Raw genomic sequence first — 26,155 nt, forward strand, 5'->3', positions numbered from 1 at the left:
ATCGCCTCCCACACTGGGCCCTACACCTCCAGACCCATCGCCTCCCACACTGGGCCCTACACCTCCAGGCCCATCACCTCCCACACTGGGCCCTACACCTCCAGGCCCATCGCCTCCCACACTGGGCCCTACACCTCCAGACCCATCACCTCCCATACTGGGCCCTACACCTCCAGACCCATCGCCTCCCACTCTGGGCCCTACACCTCAACGCTCATCGCCCCCCACACTGGGCCCTACACCTCCAGACCCATCGCCTTCCACACTGGGCCCTACACCTCCAGACGCATCGCCTCCCACACTGGGCCCTATACCTCCAGACCCATCACCTCCCACACTGGGCCCTACACCTCCAGACCCATCGCCTCCCACACTGGGCCCTACACCTCCAGACCCATCACCTCCCATACTGGGCCCTACACCTCCAGACCCATCACCTCCCACACTGGGCCCTACACCTCCAGACCCATCACCTCCCACACTGGGCCCTACACCTCCAGACCCATCGCCTCCCACACTGGGCCCTACACCTCCAGACCCATCACCTCCCACACTGGGCCCTACACCTCCAGACCCATCACCTCCCATACTGGGCCCTACACCTCCAGACGCATCACCTCCCACTCTGGGCCCTACACCTCCAGACCCATCACCTCCCACACTGGGCCCTACACCTCCAGACCCATTGCCTCCCACACTGGGCACTACACCTCCAGACCCATCACCTCCCACACTGGGCCCTACACCTCCAGGCCCATCGCCTCCCACACTGGGCCATACACCTCCAGACCCATTGCCTCCCACACTGGGCCCTACACCTCCAGACCCATCACCTCCCATACTGGGCCCTACACCTCCAGACCCATTGCCTCCCACACTGGGCCCTACACCTCCAGACCCATCACCTCCCATACTGGGCCCTACACCTCCAGACCCATTGCCTCCCACACTGAGCCCTACACCTCCAGACCCATCGCCTCCCACACTGGGCCCTACACCTCCAGACCCATCGCCTCCCACACTGGGCCCTACACCTCCAGACCCATCGCCTCCCACACTGGGCCCTACATCTCCAGACCCATCACCACCCACACTGGGCCCTACACCTCCAGACCCATCGCCTCCCACTCTGGGCCCTACACCTCCAGACGCATCGCCTCCCACACTGGGCCCTAAACCTCAACGCTCATCGCCTCCCACACCTAGCGCTACACCTCCAGACCCATCGCCTCCCACACTGGGCCCTACACCTCAACGCTCATTGCCCCCCACACTGGGCCCTACACCTCAAAACCCATCGCCTCCCACACTGGGCCCTACACCTCCAGACCGATCGCCTCCCACTCTGGGCCCTACACCTCCAGACGCATTGCCTCCCACACTGGACCCTAAACCTCAACGCTCATCGCCTCCCACACTGGGCGCTACACCTCCAGACCCATCGCCTCCCACACTGGGCCCTACACCTCAACTATCATTGCCCCCCACACTGGGCCCTACACCTCAAAACCCATCGCCTCCCTCACTGGGCCCTACACCTCCAGACCGATCGCCTCCCAAACTGGGCCCTACACCTCCAGACCCATCGCCTCCCACTCTGGGCCCTACACCTCCAGGCCCATCGCCTCCCACACTGGGCCCTACACCTCCAGACCCATCGCCTCCCACACTGGGCCCTACACCTCCAGACCCATCACCTCCCACACTGGGCCCTACACCTCCAGGCCCATCGCCTCCCACACTGGGCCCTACACCTCCAGACCCATCGCCTCCCACGCTGGGCCCTACACCTCCAGGCCCATCACCTCCCACACTGGGCCCTACACCTCCAGGCCCATCGCCTCCCACACTGGGCCCTACACCTCCAGACCCATCACCTCCCATACTGGGCCCTACACCTCCAGACCCATCGCCTCCCACTCTGGGCCCTACACCTCAACGCTCATCGCCCCCCACACTGGGCCCTACACCTCCAGACCCATCGCCTCCCACACTGGGCCCTACACCTCCAGATGCATCGCCTCCCACACTGGGCCCTATACCTCCAGACCCATCACCTCCCACACTGGGCCCTACACCTCCAGACCCATCGCCTCCCACACTGGGCCCTACACCTCCAGACCCATCACCTCCCATACTGGGCCCTACACCTCCAGACCCATCACCTCCCACACTGGGCCCTACACCTCCAGACCCATCACCTCCCACACTGGGCCCTACACCTCCAGACCCATCGCCTCCCACACTGGGCCCTACACCTCCAGACCCATCACCTCCCACACTGGGCCCTACACCTCCAGACCCATCACCTCCCATACTGGGCCCTACACCTCCAGACGCATCACCTCCCACTCTGGGCCCTACACCTCCAGACCCATCACCTCCCACACTGGGCCCTACACCTCCAGACCCATTGCCTCCCACACTGGGCACTACACCTCCAGACCCATCACCTCCCACACTGGGCCCTACACCTCCAGGCCCATCGCCTCCCACACTGGGCCATACACCTCCAGACCCATTGCCTCCCACACTGGGCCCTACACCTCCAGACCCATCACCTCCCATACTGGGCCCTACACCTCCAGACCCATTGCCTCCCACACTGGGCCCTACACCTCCAGACCCATCACCTCCCATACTGGGCCCTACACCTCCAGACCCATTGCCTCCCACACTGAGCCCTACACCTCCAGACCCATCGCCTCCCACACTGGGCCCTACACCTCCAGACCCATCGCCTCCCACACTGGGCCCTACACCTCCAGACCCATCGCCTCCCACACTGGGCCCTACATCTCCAGACCCATCACCACCCACACTGGGCCCTACACCTCCAGACCCATCGCCTCCCACTCTGGGCCCTACACCTCCAGACGCATCGCCTCCCACACTGGGCCCTAAACCTCAACGCTCATCGCCTCCCACACTGGGCGCTACACCTCCAGACCCATCGCCTCCCACACTGGGCCCTACACCTCAACGCTCATTGCCCCCCACACTGGGCCCTACACCTCAAAACCCATCGCCTCCCACACTGGGCCCTACACCTCCAGACCGATCGCCTCCCACTCTGGGCCCTACACCTCCAGACGCATTGCCTCCCACACTGGGCCCTAAACCTCAACGCTCATCGCCTCCCACACTGGGCGCTACACCTCCAGACCCATCGCCTCCCACACTGGGCCCTACACCTCAACTATCATTGCCCCCCACACTGGGCCCTACACCTCAAAACCCATCGCCTCCCTCACTGGGCCCTACACCTCCAGACCGATCGCCTCCCACTCTGGGCCCTACACCTCCAGACGCATTGCCTCCCACACTGGGGCCTACACCTCAACGCTCATCGCCCCCCACACTGGGCCCTACACCTCCAGGCCCATCGCCTCCCACACTGGGCCCTACACCTCCAGACCCATCACCTCCCATACTGGGCCCTACACCTCCAGACCCATCACCTCCCACATTGGGCCCTACACCTCCAGACCCATCACCTCCCACACTGGGCCCTACACCTCCAGACCCATCGCCTCCCACACTGGGCCCTACACCTCCAGACCCATCACCTCCCACACTGGGCCCTACACCTCCAGACCCATTGCCTCCCACACTGGGCACTACACCTCCAGACCCATCACCTCCCACACTGGGCCCAACACCTCCAGGCCCATCGCCTCCCACACTGGGCTATAAACCTCCAGACCCATTGCCTCCCACACTGGGCCCTACACCTCCAGACCCATTGCCTCCCACACTGGGCCCTACACCTCCAGACCCATCACCTCCCATACTGGGCCCTACACCTCCAGACCCATTGCCTCCCACACTGAGCCCTACACCTCCAGACCCATCGCCTCCCACACTGGGCCCTACACCTCCAGACCCATCGCCTCCCACACTGGGCCCTACACCTCCAGACCCATCGCCTCCCACACTGGGCCCTACATCTCCAGACCCATCACCTCCCACACTGGGCCCTACACCTCCAGACCCATCGCCTCCCACTCTGGGCCCTACACCTCCAGACGCATCGCCTCCCACACTGGGCCCTACACCTCCAGGCCCATTGCCTCCCACACTGGGCCCTACACCTCAAAACACTCCCACTGGGCCCTACTACACCAAACCCATCACCTCCCACACTGGGCCCTACAGCTCCAAACCCATCACCTCCCACACTGGGCCCTACAACTCCAGACCCATCGCCGCCCACTCTGGGCCCTACACCTCCAGACTCATCGCCTCCCACACTGGGCCCTACACCTCAAAACACATCGACTCCCACACTGGGCCCTACACCTCCAGGCCCATCACCTCCCACACTGGGCCCTACACCTCAAGGCCCATCGCCTCCCACACTGGGCCCTACACCTCCAGGCCCATCACCTCCCACACTGGGCCCTACACCTCCAGGCCCATCGCCTCCCACACTGGGCCCTACTACTCCAGACCCATCACCTCCCACACTGGGCCCTACAGCTCCAAACCCATCGCCTCCCACACTGGGCCCTACAACTCCAGACCCATCGCCTCCCACTCTGGGCCCTACACCTCCAGACTCATCGCCTCCCACACTGGGCCCTACACCTCAAAACCCATCGCCTCCCACACTGGGCCCTACACCTCCAGGCCCATCACCTCCCACACTGGGCCCTACACCTCAAGGCCCATCGCCTCCCACACTGGGCCCTACACCTCCAGACCCATCGCCTCCCACACTGGGCCCTACACCTCCAGACCCATCACCTCCCACACTGGGTCCTACACCTCCAGACCCATCGCCTCCCACACTGGGCCCTACACCTCCAGACCGATCGCCTCCCACTCTGGGCCCTACACCTCCAGACGCATTGCCTCCCACACTGGGGCCTACACCTCAACGCTCATCGCCCCCCACACTGGGCCCTACACCTCCAGACCCATCGCCTCCCACACTGGGCCCTACACCTCCAGACCCATCACCTCCCATACTGGGCCCTACACCTCCAGACCCATCACCTCCCACACTGGGCCCTACACCTCCAGACCCATCACCTCCCACACTGGGCCCTACACCTCCAGACCCATCGCCTCCCACTCTGGGCCCTACACCTCCAGACGCATCGCCTCCCACACTGGGCCCTACACCTCAACGCTCATCGCCCCCCACATTGGGCCCTACACCTCCAGACCCATCGCCTCCCACACTGGGCCCTACACCTCCAGACCCATCACCTCCCACACTGGGCCCTACACCTCCAGACCCATTGCCTCCCACACTGAGCCCTACACCTCCAGACCCATTGCCTCCCACACTGAGCCCTACACCTCCAGACCCATTGCCTCCCACACTGAGCCCTACACCTCCAGACCCATCACCTCCCACACTGGGCCCTACACCTCCAGACCCATCACCTCCCACTCTGGGCCCTACACCTCCAGACTCATCGCCTCCCACACTGGGCCCTACACCTCAAAACCCATCGCCTCCCACACTGGGCCCTACACCTCCAGGCCCATCACCTCCCACACTGGGCCCTACACCTCAAGGCCCATCGCCTCCCACGCTGGTCCCTACACCTCCAGACCCATCGCCTCCCACACTGGGCCCTACACCTCCAGACCCATCGCCTCCCACACTGGGCCCTACACCTCCAGACCCATCGCCTCCCACACTGGGCCCTACACCTCCAGACCCATCACCTCCCACACTGGGCCCTACACCTCCAGACCCATCGCCTCCCACACTGGGCCCTACACCTCCAGACCCATCGCCTCCCACTCTGGGCCCTACACCTCCAGATGCATTGCCTCCCACACTGGGGCCTACACCTCAACGCTCATCGCCCCCCACACTGGGCCCTACACCTCAACGCTCATCGCCCCCCACACTGGGCCCTACACCTCCAGACCCATCGCCTCCCACACTGGGCCCTACACCTCCAGACCCATCACCTCCCACACTGGGCCCTACACCTCCAGACCCATCACGTCCCACACTGGGCCCTACACCTCCAGACCCATCGCCTCCCACTCTGGGCCCTACACCTCCAGACCCATCGCCTCCCACACTGGGCCCTACACCTCCAGACCCATCGCCTCCCACTCTGGGCCCTACACCTCAACGCTCATCGCCCCCCACATTGGGCCCTACACCTCAAGACCCATCACGTCCCACACTGGGCCCTACACCTCCAGACCCATCGCCTCCCACTCTGGGCCCTACACCTCCAGACCCATCGCCTCCCACACTGGGCCCTACACCTCCAGGCCCATCGCCTCCCACACTGGGCCCTACACCTCAACGCTCATCGCCCCCCACATTGGGCCCTACACCTCAAGGCCCATCGCCTCCCACACTGGGCCCTACACCTCCAGACCCATCACCTCCCACACTGGGCCCTACACCTCCAGACCCATTGCCTCCCACACTGAGCCCTACACCTCCAGACCCATTGCCTCCCACACTGAGCCCTACACCTCCAGACCCATTGCCTCCCACACTGAGCCCTACACCTCCAGACCCATCACCTCCCACACTGGGCCCTACACCTCCAGACCCATCGCCTCCCACACTGAGCCCGACACCTCCAGACCCATTGCCTCACACACTGGGCACTACACCTCCAGACCCATCACCTCCCACACTGGGCCCTACACCTCCAGGCCCATCACCTCCCACACTGGGCACTACAGCTCCAAACCCATCGCCTCCCACACTGGGCCCTGCACCTCCAGACTCATCGCCTCCCACACTGGGCCCTACACCTCAAAACCCATCGCCTCCCACACTGGGCCCTATACCTCCAGGCCCATCGCCTCCCACACTGGGCCCTACACCTCCAGGCCCATCACCTCCCACACTGGGCCCTACACCTCAAGGCCCATCGCCTCCCACACTGGTCCCTACACCTCAATGCCCATTGCCTCCCACACTGGGCCCTACACCTCCAGACCCATCGCCTCCCTCACTGGGCCCTACACCTCCAGACCCATCGCCTCCCACACTGGGCCCTACACCTCCAGAGCCATCACCTCCCACACTGAGCCCTACACCTCCAGACCCATCGCCTCCCACTCTGGGCCCTACACCTCCAGACCCATCGCCTCCCACACTGGGCCCTACACCTCCAGACCCATCGCCTCCCACTCTGGGCCCTACACCTCCAGACGCATCGCCTCCCACACTGGGCCCTACACGTCAACGCTCATCGCCCCCCACACTGGGCCCTACACCTCCAGACCCATCGCCTCCCACACTGGGCCCTACACCTCCAGACCCATCGCCTCCCACACTGGGCCCTACACCTCAACGCTCATTGCCCACCACACTGGGCCCTACACCTCAAAACCCATCGCCTCCCACACTGGGCCCTACACCTCCAGACCCATCGCCTCCCACACTGGGCCATACACCTCCAGACCCATTGCCTCCCACACTGGGCCCTACACCTCCAGGCCCATCACCTCCCACACTGGGCCCTACACCTCCAGGCCCATCGCCTCCCACACTGGGTCCTACAACTCCAGACCCATCACCTCCCACACTGGGCCCTATACCTCCAGGCCCATCGCCTCCCACACTGGGTCCTACAACTCCAGACCCATCACCTCCCACAATGGGCCCTACACCTCAAGGCCCATCGCCTCCCACACTGGGCCCTACACCTCAACGCTCATCGCCCCCCACACTGGGCCCTACACCTCCAGACCCATCGCCTCCCACACTGGGCCCTACACCTCCAGACCCATCACCTCCCATACTGGGCCCTACACCTCCAGACCCATCACCTCCCACACTGGGCCCTACACCTCCAGACCCATCGCCTCCCACTCTGGGCCCTACACCTCCAGACCCATCGCCTCCCACTCTGGACCCTACACCTCCAGACGCATCGCCTCCCACACTGGGCCCTACACCTCAACGCTCATCGCCCCCCACACTGGGCCCTACACCTCCAGACCCATCGCCTCCCACACTGGGCCCTACACCTCCAGACCCATCACCTCCCACACTGGGCCCTACACCTCCAGACCCATTGCCTCCCACACTGAGCCCTACACCTCCAGACCCATTGCCTCCCACACTGAGCCCTACACCTCCAGACCCATTGCCTCCCACACTGAGCCCTACACCTCCAGACCCATCACCTCCCACACTGGGCCCTACACCTCCAGACCCATCGCCTCCCACACTGAGCCCTACACCTCCAGACCCATTGCCTCCCACACTGGGCACTACACCTCCAGACCCATCACCTCTCACACTGGGCCCTACATCTCCAGGCCCATCACCTCCCACACTGGGCACTACACCTCCAGACCCATCACCTCTCACACTGGGCCCTACATCTCCAGGCCCATCACCTTCCACACTGGGCACTACACCTCCAGACCCATCACCTCCCACACTGGGCACTACACCTCCAGGCCCATCGCCTCCCACACTGGGCCCTACTCCCCCAGACCCATCACCTCCCACATTGGGCCTACACCTCAAGGCCCATCATTTCCTGGGCCATGGGCCAGGAGCTAGAACATGGCATTAGGGCTGAAGTCCTGCTGTTTTGGTCAGGTGAGGATGGATGCACAAGGAACCACCTTCTGTTCCCAGGAACATGTGTACATTTCTGAATATTCCAAATATCCCAAGAGGAAGTCTGCGTGGGGTGGGGAGGGCGGGCAGTGCAGAATATGAACTGTCCCCAAGGGGAGATCCAGCACCAGCAAGATGGGCCAAATGGCTTCTGTGCTGTAATGATTGGATGATGACTAAAGGGGAAGATTATGTTGCCGTGTGACAGGTTCTGACTGAGTTTAAGGAGGGCAGGGTTTGGGCCCAGTACGTGCAGGGACCGGGTGCGATAGGGTTACAGACTGCTCCAGGAGCAGTGATGCTCCAGCGACAAGGGAATGGACTCAGGGACCTCCTGGATATTTTTCAGGTCCTGGCTGAGGTCGTGTCCTGGGACCTGCCTCCACTCTCTGAGCGATACAAGACGGCCTGTGACAGTCTGTCATTGGGTAAGGAGATAGATTCATTCGACAATAGAAATAACCTTTTATCGAGAGGAGAGTGCACGTGCTCTGAGAATTACAGTGTGTACCATCTACAAGACACACAGCAGCAATTCCCCAAGGCTCCTTCAACTGTACCTCCCAAACCCACCCTGGACATCTACCTTCCTCAAATGTATCAATAGGTTGGTGATCAATTTGTTGCAGGTACACATATCATAAAGGGAGATGGTGTTATCGTATGATTTTTTTTTGTATTAATCCATGGGACATGGATAACACTGGCTGGGCCCAGCATTTATTGCCCGTCCCTAGTTGCCCCTTGAGAAGGTGGGGGTGAGCTGTCTTCTTGAGCCGCTGCAGTCCGTGTGCTGTATATAGATCCATAACACCCTGAGGGAGGGAATTCCAGGATTCTGACCCAGTGACAGTGAAGGAATGGGGATATATTCCCAAGTCAGGATGGTGAGGGGCTTGGAGGGGAACTTACAGGGGGTGGTGTTCCCATGTATCTGCTGCCCTTGTCCTTCTAGATGGAAGTGGTCGTGGGTTTGGAAGGTGCTGTCTGAGGATCTTTGGTGAGTTTCTGCAGTGCATCTTGTAGACAGTACACACTGCTGCTACTGAGCATCGGTGGGGGAGGGAGGGGATGTTTGTGGATGTGGTGCCAGTTTGTCCTGGATGGTGTTGAGCTTCTTCAGTGTTGTTGGAGCTGCCCCCATCCAGGGCAAGTGGGGAGTATTCCATCACACTCTTGACTTGTGCCTTGCAGATGGTGGACAGGCTTTGGGGGGGTCAGGAGGTGAGTTACTCGCTGCAGGATTCCCAGCCTCTGACCTGCTCTTGTCGCCAGTGCATTCATATGGCTTGTTCAGTTGAATTTCTGATCAATGATAACCCCTAGGATATTTAGAGCAGGGGATTCATAGATGGTAATGCCACGAGTTGTCAAGGGGAAGTGGTTAAATTGTCTCTTATTGGTCTTGGTCATAGCCTGGCATTTGTGTGGCGCAAATGTTACTTGTCACTTGTCAGCCCAAGCCTGGACATTGTCCAGATCTTGTTGCATTTGGGCACGGACTGCTTCAGTATCTGAGGAGTCGCGAATGGTGCTGAGCACTGTGCAATCTTCGGCAAACATCCCCACTTCTGACCTTATGGCAGAGGGAAGGTCATTGATGAAGCAGCTGAAGATGGTTGGGCTGAGGACACTACCCTGAGGGACTCCTGCAGAGATGTCCTGGAGCTGAGATGACTGACCTTCCACAACCACAACCATCTTCCTATGTGTCAGTTATGACTCCAACTAACAGAGAGGTGCCCCCAATACCTATTGATTCCAGTTTTGCTCAGGCTCCTTGATGCCACACTCAGTCGAATCCAGCCTTGATGTCAGGGTCTGTCCCTCTCCCCTCCCCTCTGGAATCCAGCTCTTTTGTCCATGTTTGACCCAAGGCTGTAATGAGGTCAGGAGCTGAATGGCCCTGGGGGAACCCAAACTGGACGTCACTGAGCAGGTTATTGCTGAGCAGGTGCTGCTTGGTAGCTCTGTTACTGACACCGTCCATCACTTTACTGAGGATCGAGAGGAGACTGATGGGGCGGTAATCGGCTGAGTTGGATTTGTCCTGCTTTTAATGTCCAGGACATACCTGGGCAATTTTCCATTGTCCAGTAGATGCCAGTGTTGTAGCTGTATTGGAACAGCTTGTGTAGGGGAATGACAGGTTCTGAAACACAGCTCTTCAGTCCTATTGCCGGAGTGTTGTCAGGGTCCATGGTCTTTGCAGTATCCAGTGCCTCCAGCTGTTTCTTGATATCACGTGGAGTGAATTGAATTGACTGGAGACTGGTATCTGTGACACTGGGGACCACTAGAGGAGGCCGAGGTGGATCATCCACTCAGTATTTCTGGCTGAAAATTGACACGAAAGGTTCAGCCTTATCAATTGCCCTGATGTGCTTGGGTTCCTCCATCATTGAGGATGGGGATATTTGTACAGCCTCCTCCTCTAGTGAGGTACATGATTCATCACCATTCCTGACTGGATGTGGCAGGACTGCAGAGCTTAGATCTAATCCATGAGTTGTGGGATCACTTAGCACTGTCTGTCACTTGCTGCTTATGCTGTTTGCCATGCAAGTAATCCTGTTTGGTCGCTTCACCAGGCTGACACCTCATCTTCAGGTATCCCTGGTGCTGCTCCTGGCATGCCCTCCTGCACTCTCCATTGAACCAGGGTTGATCCTGGTTGAGTGGGGGATATGCCGGGCCAAGAGGTTACAGATTGTGCTGCCTGTTGATGGCCCACAGTGCCTCATGGATGCTCAGTCTTGAGTTGCTAGATCTGTCCCATTTAGCACGGTGATAGTGCCACACAACACGATGGAGACTATTTTCAGTATGAGGATGGGACTTTGTCTCCACAAGGATTGTGTGGTGGTCACTCTTGCCGATACTGTCATGGACAGATGCAGCCGCAGAAAGCTGATGGGTAAGGATGAGGTCAAGTTATGTTTTTCCCTCTTGTTGGTTCCCTCCCCACCTGCCGCACCCCCCAGTCTCGCAGCTATGTCCTTTAGGACCTGACCAGCTCCATCAGTAATACTGCTACTGAGCCACTCTTGGTGGGGGGCACTGAACTCCCCCACCCAGAGTACACTCTGTGCCCCTACCATCCTCAATGCTTCCTGTAAGTGTTATTCAACATGGAGGATACTAATTCATCAGCCGTGGGGGGTCAGGACATGGTCATCAGCAGGAGGTTTCCTTGCCCAGGTTTAACCTGAAGACATGAGACTTCATGGCGGCCGGAGTCAATGTTGAGGATTCCCAGGGACCACTCCCTCCCGACTGTATCCCACTGTGCTGCCCCCTCTGCTGGGTCTGTCCTATCCAGGGATGGGGATGGTGGGGTCTGGGACATTGTCTGTGAGGTGTGTTTCCGTGAGTATGACTGTGTCAGCCTGTTGCTTGGTCAGTCTGTGTGACAGCTCTCCCAGTGTTGGCCCTAGCCCCCCCGGGTGTTAGTGAGGGGGACTGTGCAGGGTCAACAGGGCAGTTTCCTGTTGTCTTTTCCAGTGATGCCCAGTTGCTGTCTGTTTCATTCCCTTTTTTAGGTTTCTTAGTGGTTCAAGGCGCACAAGTCTCTTACTTCATCATTTCAGAGGGTAGTTAGGAGTCACCCACATTGCTGTGGGTCTGGAGTCACGTGTAGGCCAGACCGGGGAAGGATGGCAGTTTCCTTCCCTCAAGGACATTAGTGACCCAGATGGTGTTTTTGCAATTGTTGATGCTGGGTCACATGGTCGTCATTATGCTTTTAGCTCTAGACGATACCAAATTTAAATTCGACCCCCCACCATCTGCCATAGCAGGGTGCGAACCCACATCCTGACAACATCCCACCACATCGCAGCCATCATTATCCAGAGCTCCAGGTCATCTGTTTGGGAGCACTGGTTCAAAGCTGGTAGAAATTCAATCCAATACGTATCAGGGGCATGGACAGTGTAAATAGGCAAAGTCTTTTCCCTGGGGTGTGGGAGTCCAGAACTAGAGGGCATAGGTTTAGGGTGAGAGGAGAAAGATATAAAAGAGACCTAAGGGGCAACTTTTTCACACAGAGGGTGGTACGTGTATGGAATGAGCTGCCAGGGGGTGTGGTGGAGGCTGGTACAATTGCAACATTTAAGAGGCATTTGGATGGGTATATGAATAGGAAGGGTTTGGAGGGATATGAGCCGGGTGCTGGCAGGTGGGACTAGATTGGGTTGGGATTTCTGGTCGGCATGGACAGGTTGGACCGAAGGGTATGTTTCCGTGCTGTCTGTGCAACTGTAAATCTGCAGTTGATGCAAGTCTTGGTGATGGTGACCAAGGAGTTATCGTCAATTGTAAAACCACCCATCTGGGTCACTACTGTCCTTTAGGGAAGGAAACTGCTGTCCTTACCCGGTCTGGCCTACACGTGACTCCAGACCCACAGCAATGTGAATGATTCCAATCTGCCCTCCAAACTGGGTAAGCGAGACCCTCTATTTCTGGCCTGTTAGGGCTGAGCAATAGGAACAGGGGCACGCTGTGATTGGATTTTCTGTGGAGACAGGGCAGTGCTGGTTGCTGTAATAATCTCGTTGTTGTGTCTGACTGCCTGCAGATGCAAACCCGTCCATGGGCAAGATTCTACAGCTCCAGGAGCAAGGCTCCCTTGTTGACCTGTCCAGCCTGTCGCTGAGCAAGGAGCACCTGAGTCCCATCCTGAGGGCCCTGAAACTGCAGACCCCCACCCACCAGCTGTGCCTGTCTGCCAATCGCCTGGGTGACGATACCATGGGGGAGTTGCTGGCCTGCCTGGTAACCATGCCCAACCTGAGGGTGCTGGACCTCTCCTCCAATCAGATCACACACCAAGGCCTGAGCACGCTCTGTCAGGCCAGCAGGCCAACTGGGGAGGCCGCTTTTCAGGTTTGAGATTTCACTAACGATGAGCTACAGGGAGAGGCTGAACAGACTGGGGCTGTTTCTCCTGGAGATTCGGAGGCTGAGGGGTGACCTTATAGAGGTTTACAAAATTATGAGGGGCATGGATAGGATAAATAGACAAAGTCTTTTCCCTGGGGTCGGGGAGTCCAGAACTAGAGGGCATATGTTTAGGATGAGAGGGGATAGACATAAAAGAGACCTAAGGGGCAACTTTTTCACACAGAGGGTGGTACATGTATGGAATGAGCTGCCAGGGGATGTGTTGGAGGCTGGTACAATTGCAACATTTAAGAGGCATTTGGATGGGTATATGAATAGGAAGGGTTTGGAGGGATATGGGCTGGATGCTGGCAGGTGGGACTAGATTGGGTTGGGATATCAGGTCGGCATGGACGGGTTGGACCGAAGGGTCTGTTTCCATGCTGTACATCTCTATGACTCTATGTCAACATGTGTTTCAGGAGGAGGCCATTCGGCTCCGTTGAGTGGGTCACTATTCAATGAGGTGTCACAGCTGACCTGTGGCCCGACTCCGTTCACACAACGTTGCTTTATTTCCCTCAGTAACCTTCAGCAACAAGAATCCATCCATCTCAGTCAGAGAGGGTCAGCTCCCCCTCAGTCACTCTCGAGGACAGTTACAGACTCCCACTCCCCTTTGTGTGATGAAGTGCTTCCTGATGTTACCCCGAACCTGAAGGTCCCATAACCCCCGCCCACCCCCACACCCCTGGAGCACACCTACTCCCTGCCCAACACCACTTCAGGAAATAATTTCTCTCGGTAAAAGCCCTGCCTCAAGACAGGGGGCAAAGGACACCAAACAGTCTCAGGGATGAGGGAATTCAGTGAATGTGGAGAGACTGGACAATCAAGGTAGGAGTTTCATGGTGAATGTTCGGGCCTTAAGGAGTGTAGTGGAACAGAGGGACCTTGGAGTTCAGGTGCACAGTTCTCTGAAAGTGGAGTCCCAGGTAGACAGGGCAGTGAAGGAGGCTTTTGGCACATTGGCCTTCATCAGTCAGGGCACTGAGTATAGAAGGTGGGAAGTTATGTTGCAGTTGTACAGGACGTTGGTGAGGCCACACTTGGAGTACTGTGTTCAGTTTTGGTCACCTTGCTGTAGGAAGGACGTTATTAAACTGGAAAGAGTGCGGGAGGAATTTACAAGGATGTTGCCAGGACTCAATGGTTAGAGCTATAGGGTGAGGTGGGACAAGCTAGGACTTTTCTCTTTAGAGCGTAGGAGACTGAGGGGTGGGGGTTTGGGAAACTTATAGAGGTGTATAAGATCATGAAAGGCATGGATAGGGTGAATGTACTCAGTCTTTTTCCCAGGGTTGGGGAATTGAGGACGAGAGGGCATCAGGCTAAGGTTAGAGGGGAAAGAATAAAAGGGAACCTGAGGGGCAACGTTTTTACACAGAGGGTGGTACGCATATGGAATGAGCTGCCAGGGGAAGTGGTTGAGGCGGGTACATTAACAACATTTAAAAGGCATTTGGACAAATACACGGATAGGAAAGGATTAGAAGGATATGGGCCGAGTGCTGGGAAATGGGGTTAGTGTGGAAGGACGTTTTGGTCGGTATGGACCAGTTTGGGCTGAAGGGCCTGTCTCTGTGCTGTAGGACTCTGACTCTCAGCTGGGATTGTTCTTTACGAAGGCAAAGGGGGGTGAAGGTGAGATCTTATCAAGATGTTCAAAATTATGAAGTGTTTTGATTGGGTAGGTGACCAAGTTAGCAAGGAGGATGGGAACAGTTGGATAACTTGTTTAAGAGTGAACACGGCCTGTGGATCAGATGGCCTGTCGGATTGCTGGAGCCCAGTCAGGTTCTGCCTGATTCTGCTAAACCTCTGACAGTACAAGCTGGGCTACAGTACACACGACCCAGTGCTCTGATCAACAAATCAAATCCCCTCAGCTCCCTCTCCAATTTCCTGATGAAGGGCTTTTGCCTGAAACGTCGATTTTGCTGAAGCTCCTCGATGCCTGAATTGCTGTGCTCTTCCAGCACCATTGATCCAGAATCCCTCTCCAATTGTTCCACTAATGCTTATCACCACCGATTCCCACCACCGATTCCCACCACCGATTCCCACCACCGATTCCCACCGATTACCACCACCGATTCCCACCGATTCCCACCACCGATTCCCACCACCGATTCCCACCGATTACCACCACCGATTCCCACCACCAATTCCCACCGATTACCACCACCGATTCCCACCGATTACCACCACCGATTCCCACCACCGATTCCAGCAACAATTACCACCACCGGTTCCCACCAACGATTCCCACCGATTCCCACCACCGATTCCCACCAATTACCACCACCGATTCCCACCACCGATTCCCACCACCGATTCCCACCAACGATTCCCACCACCGATTCCCACCAACGATTACCACCACCGATTCCAGCAACCACCGATTACCACCACCATAACCCCAGCTCCGTCTCAAACTACTCTTCAGTTTAATTCATTTTTTGGAAATTGAGCATCGACCATTCAGCCCATCAATTCTGCTCCACCATTCCATCATGGCTGATATGTTTCTCAATCCCATTCTCCTGCCTTCTCCCTGAAACCCTTGATCCCTCGTACTAATCAATTACCTACCTGTGTGGAAGTGGGCACTGCAGATGCTGGAGATTAGAGTCAAGATTGGTGTGGTGCTGGAAAAGCACAGCAGGTCAGGCAGCATCCGAGGAGCAGGAAACATTGACGTTTCAGGCAAAAGCCCTTCATCAGCTCATTCCTGACTTGCTGTGCTTTTCCAACACCACTCTAATCTTGACCAAGTACCTGTCTATCTCTGTCTTAAATACACGCAATAACCAGACCTCCACAGCCCTCTGTGGTAATGAGTTCCACGGTTTCCCCACCCTCCAGCTGAAGAAATTTCTCCTCATCTCTGTTCTAAAGGGTTGTCCTTTCACCCTGAGGCTGTGCCCTTCGGTCCTAGTCTCCAAGAAAAAGAAGGAAGCATATGTCAGGTATAGACAGGATAGATCGAGTGAATCCTTAGAAGAGTATAAAAGAAAGTAGGAGTATACTTAAGAGGGAAATCAGGAGGGCAAAACGGGGACATGAGATAGCTTTGGCAAATAGAATTAAGGAGAATCCAAAGGGTTTTTACAAAAACATTAAGGACAAAAGGGTAACGAGGGAGAGAATAGGGCCCCTCAAAGATCAGCAAGGCAGCCTTTGTGTGGAGCCACAGAAAATGGGAGCGATACTAAATGAATATTTTGCATCAGTATTTACTGTGGAAAAGGATATGGAAGATATAGACTGTGGGGAAATAGATGGTGACATCTTGCAAAATGTCCATATTACAGAGGAGGAAGTGCTGGATGTCTTGAAACGGTTTAGGGTGGATAAATCCCCAGGACCTGATCAGGTGTACCCGAGAACTCTGTGGGAAGCTAGAGAAGTGATTGCTGGGCCTCTTGCTGAGATATTTGTATCATCGATAGTCACAGGTGAGGTGTTGGAAGACTGGAGTTTGGCAAACATGGTGCCACTGTTTAAATATGGTAAGGATAAGCCAGGGAACTATAGACCGGTGAGCCTTACGTCAGTGGTGGGCAAGTTGTTGGAGAGAATCCTGAGGGACAGGATGTACATGTATTTGGAAAGACAAGGACTGAATAGGGATAGTCAACACGGCTTTGTGCGTGGGAAATCATGTCTCACAAACTTGATTGAGTTTGAAGAAGTAACAAAGAGGATTGATGAAGGCAGAGTGGTAGATGTGATCTATATGGATTTCAGTAAGGCATTCGACAAGGTTCCCCATGGGAGACTGATTAGTAAGGTTAGATCTCAAGGAATACAGGGAGAACTAGTCATTTGGATACAGAACTGGCTCAAAGGTAGAAGACAGAGGATGGTGGTGGAGGGTTGTTTTTCAGACTGGAGGCCTGTGACCAGTGGAGTGCCACAAGGATCGGTGCTGGGTCCATATTTTTCGTCATTCACATAAATGATTTGGATGTGAGCATAAGAGGTACAGTTAGTAAGTTTGCAGATGACACCAAAATTGGAGGTGTAGTGGACAGCGAAGAGGGTTACCTCAGATTACAACAGGATCTGGACCAGATGGGCCAATGGGCTGAGAAGTGGCAGGTGGAGTTTAATTCAGATAAATGCGAGGTGCTGTATTTTGGGAAAGTAAATCTTAGCAGGACTTATACACTTAATGGTAAGGTCCTCGGGAGTGTTGCTGAACAAAGAGACCTTGGAGTCTAGGTTCATAGCTCCTTGAAAGTGGAGTCACAGGTAGATAGGATAGTGAGGAAGACGTTTGGTATGCTTTCCTTTATTGGTCAGAGTATTGAGTACAGGAGTTGGGAGGTCATGTTGCGACTGTACAGGACATTGGTTAGGCCACTGTTGGAATATTGCATGCAATTCTGGTCTCCTTCCTATCGGAAAGATGTTGTGAAACTTGAAGGGGTTCAGAAAAGATTTACAAGGATGTTGCCAGGGTTGGAGGATTTGAGCTATAAGGAGAGGCTGAACAGGCTGGGGCTGTTTTCCCTGGAGTGTCAGAGGCTGAGGGGTGACCTTATAGAGGTTTACAAAATTATGAGGCGCATGGATGGGATAAATAGACAAAGTCTTTTCCCTGGGATCGGGGAGTCCAGAACAAGAGGACACAGGTTTAGGGTGAGAGGGGAAAGATATAAAAGAGACCTAAGGGGCAACTTTTTCACACAGAGGGTGGTACGTGTATGGAATGAGCTGCCAGAGGATGTGGTGGAGGCTGGTACAATTGCAACATTTAAGAGGCATCTGGATGGGTATATGAATAGGAAGGGTTGGGAGGGATAAGGGCTGGATGCTGGCAGGTGGGACTAGATTGGGTTGTGATATCTGCTTGGCATGGACGGGTTGGACTGAAGGGTCTGTTTCCGTGCTGTACATCTCTATGGCTCTATGACTCCTGCTGGTGGAAGGATCTTCTCTGTGTCCTCTCTATCCAGGTGTGCACGTGTGGATGGTCCCTTTGGCCAGGGCGGGGGGGGGGGGCGGGGGAAGCAGATCTCCTGGGCTCTGAGCGGCCTGGCCCCTCTCCTCCTGAAACGGACCTTTTAAAGACCCCATTCAAAAGTAAACTATGACTGACTGTATTTCTTTATGCTCAAGATAGTCAATCAATCAGAATGAATAGTCAACCTTTGACCTTGGGGCTGGTTAGCACAGTTGGAGGGACGGCTAATGCAGAGTCACATGGGTTCAATCCCCGCCCTGGCTGAGGGATCTCCCTCTCGGTCTCTCCCCTTCCCTGAGGCATGGTGACCCTCAGGTTAAACCAGCCCCAGTTGTCTCTCTAATGAGGGAGCAGCCTCATAGTCTGTTTGGACTATGGTAACTTTACCTATATCTTTATTCTAAATGGTACAATTAACACTGAGCGCAGTGCTGGGTGGCCAGAGAAGGTTGTATCTGAAGGACATGAGCGGGAGTATTTTGTTCCGTTAGTCGAATTATCAATAATCTAATGCCGGACAACATAGTTGAGCAGAGACCTTGCGATCTTGCCGGATAATCCTCTGTGTTAGTTTACACCACAAGGAATTCAGTGCGTTAATTTTGTTTTGTTTGTGTTTCAGAGTCTGGAGGAATTGAACCTCAGCCTCAATCCTTTGGGTGATGGCTGCTCTCAGTCTATCGCCTCCCTCATCAGATCCTGCCCGCTACTGAGCACGCTCAAACTGCAGGCCTGTGGCCTCACAGCCAGGTTCCTGCAGAATTTCGCTCTGGCCTGCACAATGAAAGGTAAAAGACAGGTCAAACTCCCCGTCTCGACAGCGTCACAACTCCCCTCAGCTCCTCACGAGGAATATCCCGACAAAGGGACAATAGTTTGGAATACGCTGCCTCGGAAGGGGAGTTGAGGTGGGAAATGTCGTAACATTCAAGGCCACAGGCCAAGAGCTGGAACATGGGACTAGTGTAGATAGGTCAGCACAGACTCGATGGGTTGAAGGGTCTCTTGCATACTGTATAAGATACAGTCTCCAACTTCAAGGTAATATCACGGTGTTCTGTGTCAGCGACTTGCACAGAGTTAGAGGCAGAACACCCTGGGAAAGTGCACACTAACTTGGAATCACGGAAACTGGCAGCAGGAGTAGGCCATTCAGCCCTTCAGGTTTGTGCCCCCATGTGGTACGATCACATCAATCCCATATTCCCACTGTCTCCCCACTCCCCTTCATTCCCTTAAAATCTAGAAATGTGTCAATCTCTTTCTTGAATATATTCAGGGACTGCCTTCGTGGTGTAGAACATAGAACATAGGAAAGTACAGCACAGAACAGACCCTTCGGCCCACCCTGCTGTGCCAAGGTTTAATCCTAATGTAAAATATAATAACTTAACCTACACACCCAACTCACTGCTATCCATGTGCCTGTTCAGCAGAATTCTAAATGCCCCCCATTCTTTGGGTGAATGGATTTTTTTCATCTCTGTCTCACCTCAGATACGAGTCTACCCCCCCATCCGAGGACTGGATCCTCTGGTTCTAGACTCCTCATCCAGGGAAACATCCTCCCTGTATCTGGTCTGCCCCATCCTGTTAGAATTTGATACAATTTCTCATCTTTCTAAACTCTAGTGAACATAGTTATATCTTTACTTATGTGGAGGTGCTACTATTGGACTGGGGTGGGCAAAGTCAGAAGTCATTCCTGAAGAAGGGCTCATGCCCGAAACGTCGATTCTCCTGCTCCTTGGATGCTGCCTGACCTGCTGCGCTTTTCCAGCAACACGTTTTTAAGCTCTGATCTCCTGCATCTGCAGTCCTCACTTTTTCCAAAGTCAGAAGTCACAAAACACCAGGTTATAGTCCAACAGGTTTATTTGAAATCACAAGCTTTCGGAGAGCTGCCCCTTTGTCAGATGAGGTACACAACTACTGGACCTGATGGACTTCACTTAACAAAGGCACAGCACTCCGAAACACATCGGTCTAGAACCTGGTGTGCTGTGATTTCTGACTCCATCACGCAAAGGAAGCTCTTTTAAGATAGATGTGATGAGGTCAGTAGAATACCAGTCAGGATTAAAGATTTTCTGTTGAGCTGGTGACAGACAGCAAGTCAAATCGACAAATGGGGAAGGAGATATTCAAAATATGGTACAAAAACAGAGCGCTGGACAAACTCAGCAGCTTCTGGAGAGAGAGCAATGGAGTTGACCTTCCAGGTGCAGTCACCCTTTTTCAGAAAACAGCTGGAAGAGGGTGGTTTTATCCTGAGGGGTTGGGCATAGGGGGTGGGTGTGTGAATAGTGTACAGTGGAACCTCAATTATCTGAACGTGATGGATGGGCACTATTTCGTTTGGATAATTGATTATTCGGAAAATTGATTAAATGCCTTTCCTGTGGGGCTCAGAGTTTTTAAAGTCTGCTCCCCGTTCAGGAGTCTGCAGCAGCACAGCACACGAGGCCCTGCCCCCAACACCGCACCCATCTCGTTCCCCCCCCCCCATGTGACACACACACACACACACACACACACAGGCAGGGCCACACACACACACACACAGGCAGGGACACACACACACACACACACACAGCCCCACACACAGAGCCACACATACACACACCCCCACACACATACACACACCCTCATGCACAGAGACACAGACACACATACACACACCCTCACACACAGAGACACACCCCCACACACAGAGACACACACACACAGAGACACATACACACACCCTCACGCACAGAGACACAGACACACATACACACACCCTCACACACAGAGACACACCCCCACACACAGAGACACACACACACAGACACACATACACACACCCCCACACACAGAGACACACACACACAGAGACACACATACACACACCCCCACACACAGAGACACACACACACAGACACACATACACACACCCCCACACACAGAGACACACACACACAGACACACATACACACACCCCCACACACAGAGACACACACACACAGAGACACACATACACACACCCCCACACACAGAGACACACAGACACACATACACACACCCCCACGCACAGAGACACACACACACACAGACACACATACACACACCCCCACACACAGAGACACACACACACAGAGACACACATACACACACCCCCACACACAGAGACACACACACACAGAGACACACATACACACACCCCCACACACAGAGACACACATACACACAGACACACACAACTTTTTACTGCAACGTTTTGACAGGTTCCACCTTTGCCCTGTACAGGACAATGTTGGCGAGATTATCTGGGGAAGGGGGTGTGGGAGTTAGGGTACACCCCTGTGTAGAACTCCAGGGAAAGTGTAGGGAGAGAGAGAGGGCGGGAGGTCAGTCATTTGGAGATGGTGCCTGTTTAATCATTGTAAACAAAAGACGCGATCACTGTTGGAAACACGTCTTTGATGTAATGTTTCCATCGGGACCTGGAGATCCCCTTTGGATAATCTGACATTCGGATAATTGGTATACGGATAATCAAGGTTCCTCTGTACGTGGAGACGGTGCCTGAGAGATAGAGAGAGAGGAGGAATAAGCAAATAAAGAGACAGCAACATAGAAATAAATACTGGATAAGGTGCTAACGAGAAATGAAAAGGGTTGAAATTGAGGTGGCTGTAATGGACGTAACTGATTCTAACACAGGACACATGGTGTGGGGGGGGGGGGGGGGTGGGGGGGGGGGGGGGGTAGGGTAATGAACAGCGAGGACGGCATTCATCACCTGAAATTATTAAACTCAATATTGAATCCTTAAGGCTGGGAGGTATCGGGGGAAATGGGTGTGGTTCCTCCTGGTGTTGTCCCACCCCAACATCAGCATAAATACCCCCGTCCACAAATACCCCCACTCACAAACACCCCCATTCACAAACACACCCATTCACAAATATCCCATTCACAAATACCCCCGTCCACAAATACCCCCGTCCACAAACACCCCCACTCACAAATACCCCCATCCACAAATACCCCCGTTCACAAATACACCCGTTCACAAACACCCCCATTCACATATCCCATTCACAAATGCCCCCATTCACAAATACCCTCATTCACAAATACTCCCCATTCACAAATACTCCCCATTCACAAATACTCCCCATTCACAAACACCCCCATTCACAAACACACCCATTCACAAATATCCCATTCACAAATACCCCCGTCCACAAATACCCCCGTCCACAAACACCCCCACTCACAAATACCCCCATCCACAAATACCCCCGTTCACAAATACCCCCGTTCACAAACACCCCCATTCACATATCCCATTCACAAATGCCCCCATTCACAAATACCCTCATTCACAAATACCCTCATTCACAAATACCCTCATTCACAAATACTCCCCATTCACAAATACTCCCCATTCACAAATACTCCCCATTCACAAATACACCCGTTCACAAACACCCCCATTCACAAACATCCCCATTCTCAAATACCCTCATTCACATATACTCCCCATTCACAAATACACCCGTTCACAAACACCCCCATTCACAAACATCCCCATTCTCAAATGCCCCCATTCACAAATACACCCATTCACAAATGCCCCCATTCACAAATACCCTCATTCACAAATACTCCCCATTCACAAATACTCCCCATTCACAAATACTCCCCATTCACAAATACACCCCATTCACAAATACACCCGTTCACAAATACACCCGTTCACAAACACCCCCATTCACAAACATCCCCATTCTCAAATGCCCCCATTCACAAATACACCCATTCACAAATGCCCCCATTCACAAATACCCTCATTCACAAATACTCCCCATTCACAAATACTCCCCATTCACAAATACTCCCCATTCACAAATACACCCGTTCACAAATACACCCGTTCACAAATACACCCGTTCACAAACACCCCCATTCACAAACATCCCCATTCTCAAATACCCCCATTCACAAATACCCTCATTCACATATACTCCCCATTCACAAATACCACCCGTTCACAAACACCCCCGTTCACAAATACACCCGTTCACAAATGCACCCGTTCACAAATACCCCCATTCACAAACACCCCCATTCACAAACATCCCCATTCACATACCCCATTCACAAACACCCCCATTCACAAACACCCCCATTCACAAATACTCCCCATTCACAAATACTCCCCATTCACAAATACTCCCCATTCACAAATACCCCAGTTCACAAATACCTCCCATTCACAAACACCCCCGTTCACAAACACCCCCGTTCACAAACACCCCCGTTCACAAACACCCCCGTTCACAAACACCTCCATTCACATACCCCATTCACAAACGCCCCCATTCACAAACACCCCCATTCACAAACACCCCCATTCACAAACACCCCCATTCACAAACACCCTCATTCACAAACACCCCCATTCACAAACACCCATATTCACAAACACCCCCATTTACATACTCCATTCACAAATACTCTCCATTCACAAATACTCTCCATTCACAAATATACCCGTTCACAAATATACCCGTTCACAAATACCCCTTTCACAAATACCTCCCATTCACAAATGCCCCCATTCACAAATACCACCATTCACAAATGCTCCCCATTCACAAATACACCCCATTCACAAATACTCTCTGTTCACAAATACCCCCGTTCACAAATACCCCATTCACAAATTCCCCCATTCACAAATACCCCCATTCACAAGTACCCCATTCACAAATACCCCCATTCACAAATACACCCCATTCACAAATACCCCATTCACAAATACCCCATTCACAAATACCCCCATTCACAAATACACCCCATTCACAAATACCCCATTCACAAATACCCCATTCACAAATACCCCCATTCACAAATACCCCATTCACAAATACCCCCATTCACAAATACACCCCATTCACAAATACCCCATTCACAAATACCCCCATTCACAAATACACCCCATTCACAAATACTCTCTGTTCATAAATACCCCCGTTCACAAATTCCCCCATTCACAAATTCCCCCATTCACAAATTCCCCCATTCACAAATACCCCCATTCACAAATACCCCATTCACAAATACCCCTATTCACAAATACACCCCGTTCACAAATACTTCCCGTTCACAAATACTTCCCGTTCACAAATACCCCCGTTCACAAATACCCCATTCACAATTACGCTCGTTCACAAATACACACAGTTCACAAATACCCCCGTTCACAAATACCCCCGTTCACAAATACACCCCGTTCACAAATACCCCCCCCCGTTCACAAATAAACCCTGTTCACACATACCCCTCGTTCACAAATACTCCTCGTTCAGTTACTTTCAGTTCTGTTAAAGGGACAGTGGACTCAAAATACACTGTTTCTCTCGCTTCAGGTGGTGCCGGACCTGCAGAGTTTCTCCAGCAATTTATTTTTATTTCCGATTTCCAGTTGTTCGTTTCCATTCAACTAGTGGGGTATTTCCCACAGTGCACCACTCCCTCAGTGCCCCCCCCCCCACCACTGACCCTCCCACACTGACCCTCACACAGTGCCCCCTCCCACAGTGCACCACTTCCTCAGCACTGACCCTCTGACAGTGCGGCACTCCCTCAGCACTGACCCTCCGACAGTGCGGCACTCCCTCAGCACTGACCCTCCAACGGTGCGGCGCTCCCTCAGCACTGACCCTCCGACAGTGCGGCGCTACCTCAGCACTGACCCTCCGACAGTGCAGCACTCCCTCAGCACTGACCCTCCGACAGTGCGGCGCTACCTCAGCACTGACCCTACGACAGTGCAGCACTCCCTCAGCACTAACCCTCCGACAGTGCGGCACTCCCCCAGCACTGACCCTCTGACAGTGCGGCACTCCCTCAGCACTGACCCTCCGACAATGCGGCGCTACCTCAGCACTGACCCTCCGACAGTGCGGCACTCCCCCAACACTGATCCTCCGACAGTGCCCACTCCCTCAGCACTGACACTCCGACAGTGTGGTACTCCCTCAGCACTGACCCTCCGACAGTGTGGTGTTCCCTCAGCACTGACCCTCCGACAGTGCGGCACCTCCTCAGCACTCACCCTCCGACAGTGCGGCGCTACCTCAGCACTGACCCTCCGACAGTGCGGCGCTCCCTCAGCACTGATCCTCCGACAGTGCCCACTCCCTCAGCACTGACCCTCCGACAGTGTGGTGCTCCCTCAGCACTGACCCTCCGACAGTGCGGCACCTCCTCAGCACTGACCCTCCGACAGTGTGGCACCTCCTCAGCACTGACCCTCCGACAGTGCGGCACTCCCTCAGCACTGATCCGCCGACAGTGCCCACTCCCTCAGCACTGACCCTCCGACAGTGCGGCGCTCCCTCAGCACTGATCCTCCGACAGTGCGGCACTCCCTCAGCACTGACCCTCCGACAGTGTGGTGCTCCCTCAGCACTGACCCTCCGACAGTGCGGCACCTCCTCAGCACTGACCCTCCGACAGTGTGGCACCTCCTCAGCACTGACCCTCCGACAGTGCGGCACTCCCTCAGCACTGATCCGCCGACAGTGCCCACTCCCTCAGCACTGACCCTCCGACAGTGCGGTACTCCCTCAGCACTGACCCTCCGACAGTGCGGTACT

At 54.5% G+C, this 26,155-nt stretch overlaps 1 protein-coding gene across 3 annotated transcripts in view; it reads left to right on the forward strand.

Annotated features, from left to right (window-relative positions):
- The window catches only part of LOC122547812 (tonsoku-like protein), a 162,192-nt gene that overhangs the window by 125,935 nt on the left and 10,102 nt on the right, over nucleotides 1-26,155 (forward strand). For all 3 annotated transcript variants that reach the window (XM_087987696.1, XM_087987698.1, XM_087987697.1), the window contains 3 exons: nucleotides 8,928-9,006; nucleotides 13,161-13,468; nucleotides 19,123-19,288. In XM_087987696.1, the coding sequence (XP_087843822.1) occupies nucleotides 8,928-9,006; nucleotides 13,161-13,468; nucleotides 19,123-19,288 (553 nt within the window). The remainder of the gene's footprint in view (nucleotides 1-8,927; nucleotides 9,007-13,160; nucleotides 13,469-19,122; nucleotides 19,289-26,155) is intronic.

The sequence above is a fragment of the Chiloscyllium plagiosum genome, unplaced genomic scaffold (genome assembly GCF_037043375.1).
Source record: "Chiloscyllium plagiosum isolate Xiang-an unplaced genomic scaffold, Cpla_swu_hap1 HiC_scaffold_5, whole genome shotgun sequence".
NCBI classification, from domain to species: domain Eukaryota; kingdom Metazoa; phylum Chordata; class Chondrichthyes; order Orectolobiformes; family Hemiscylliidae; genus Chiloscyllium; species Chiloscyllium plagiosum.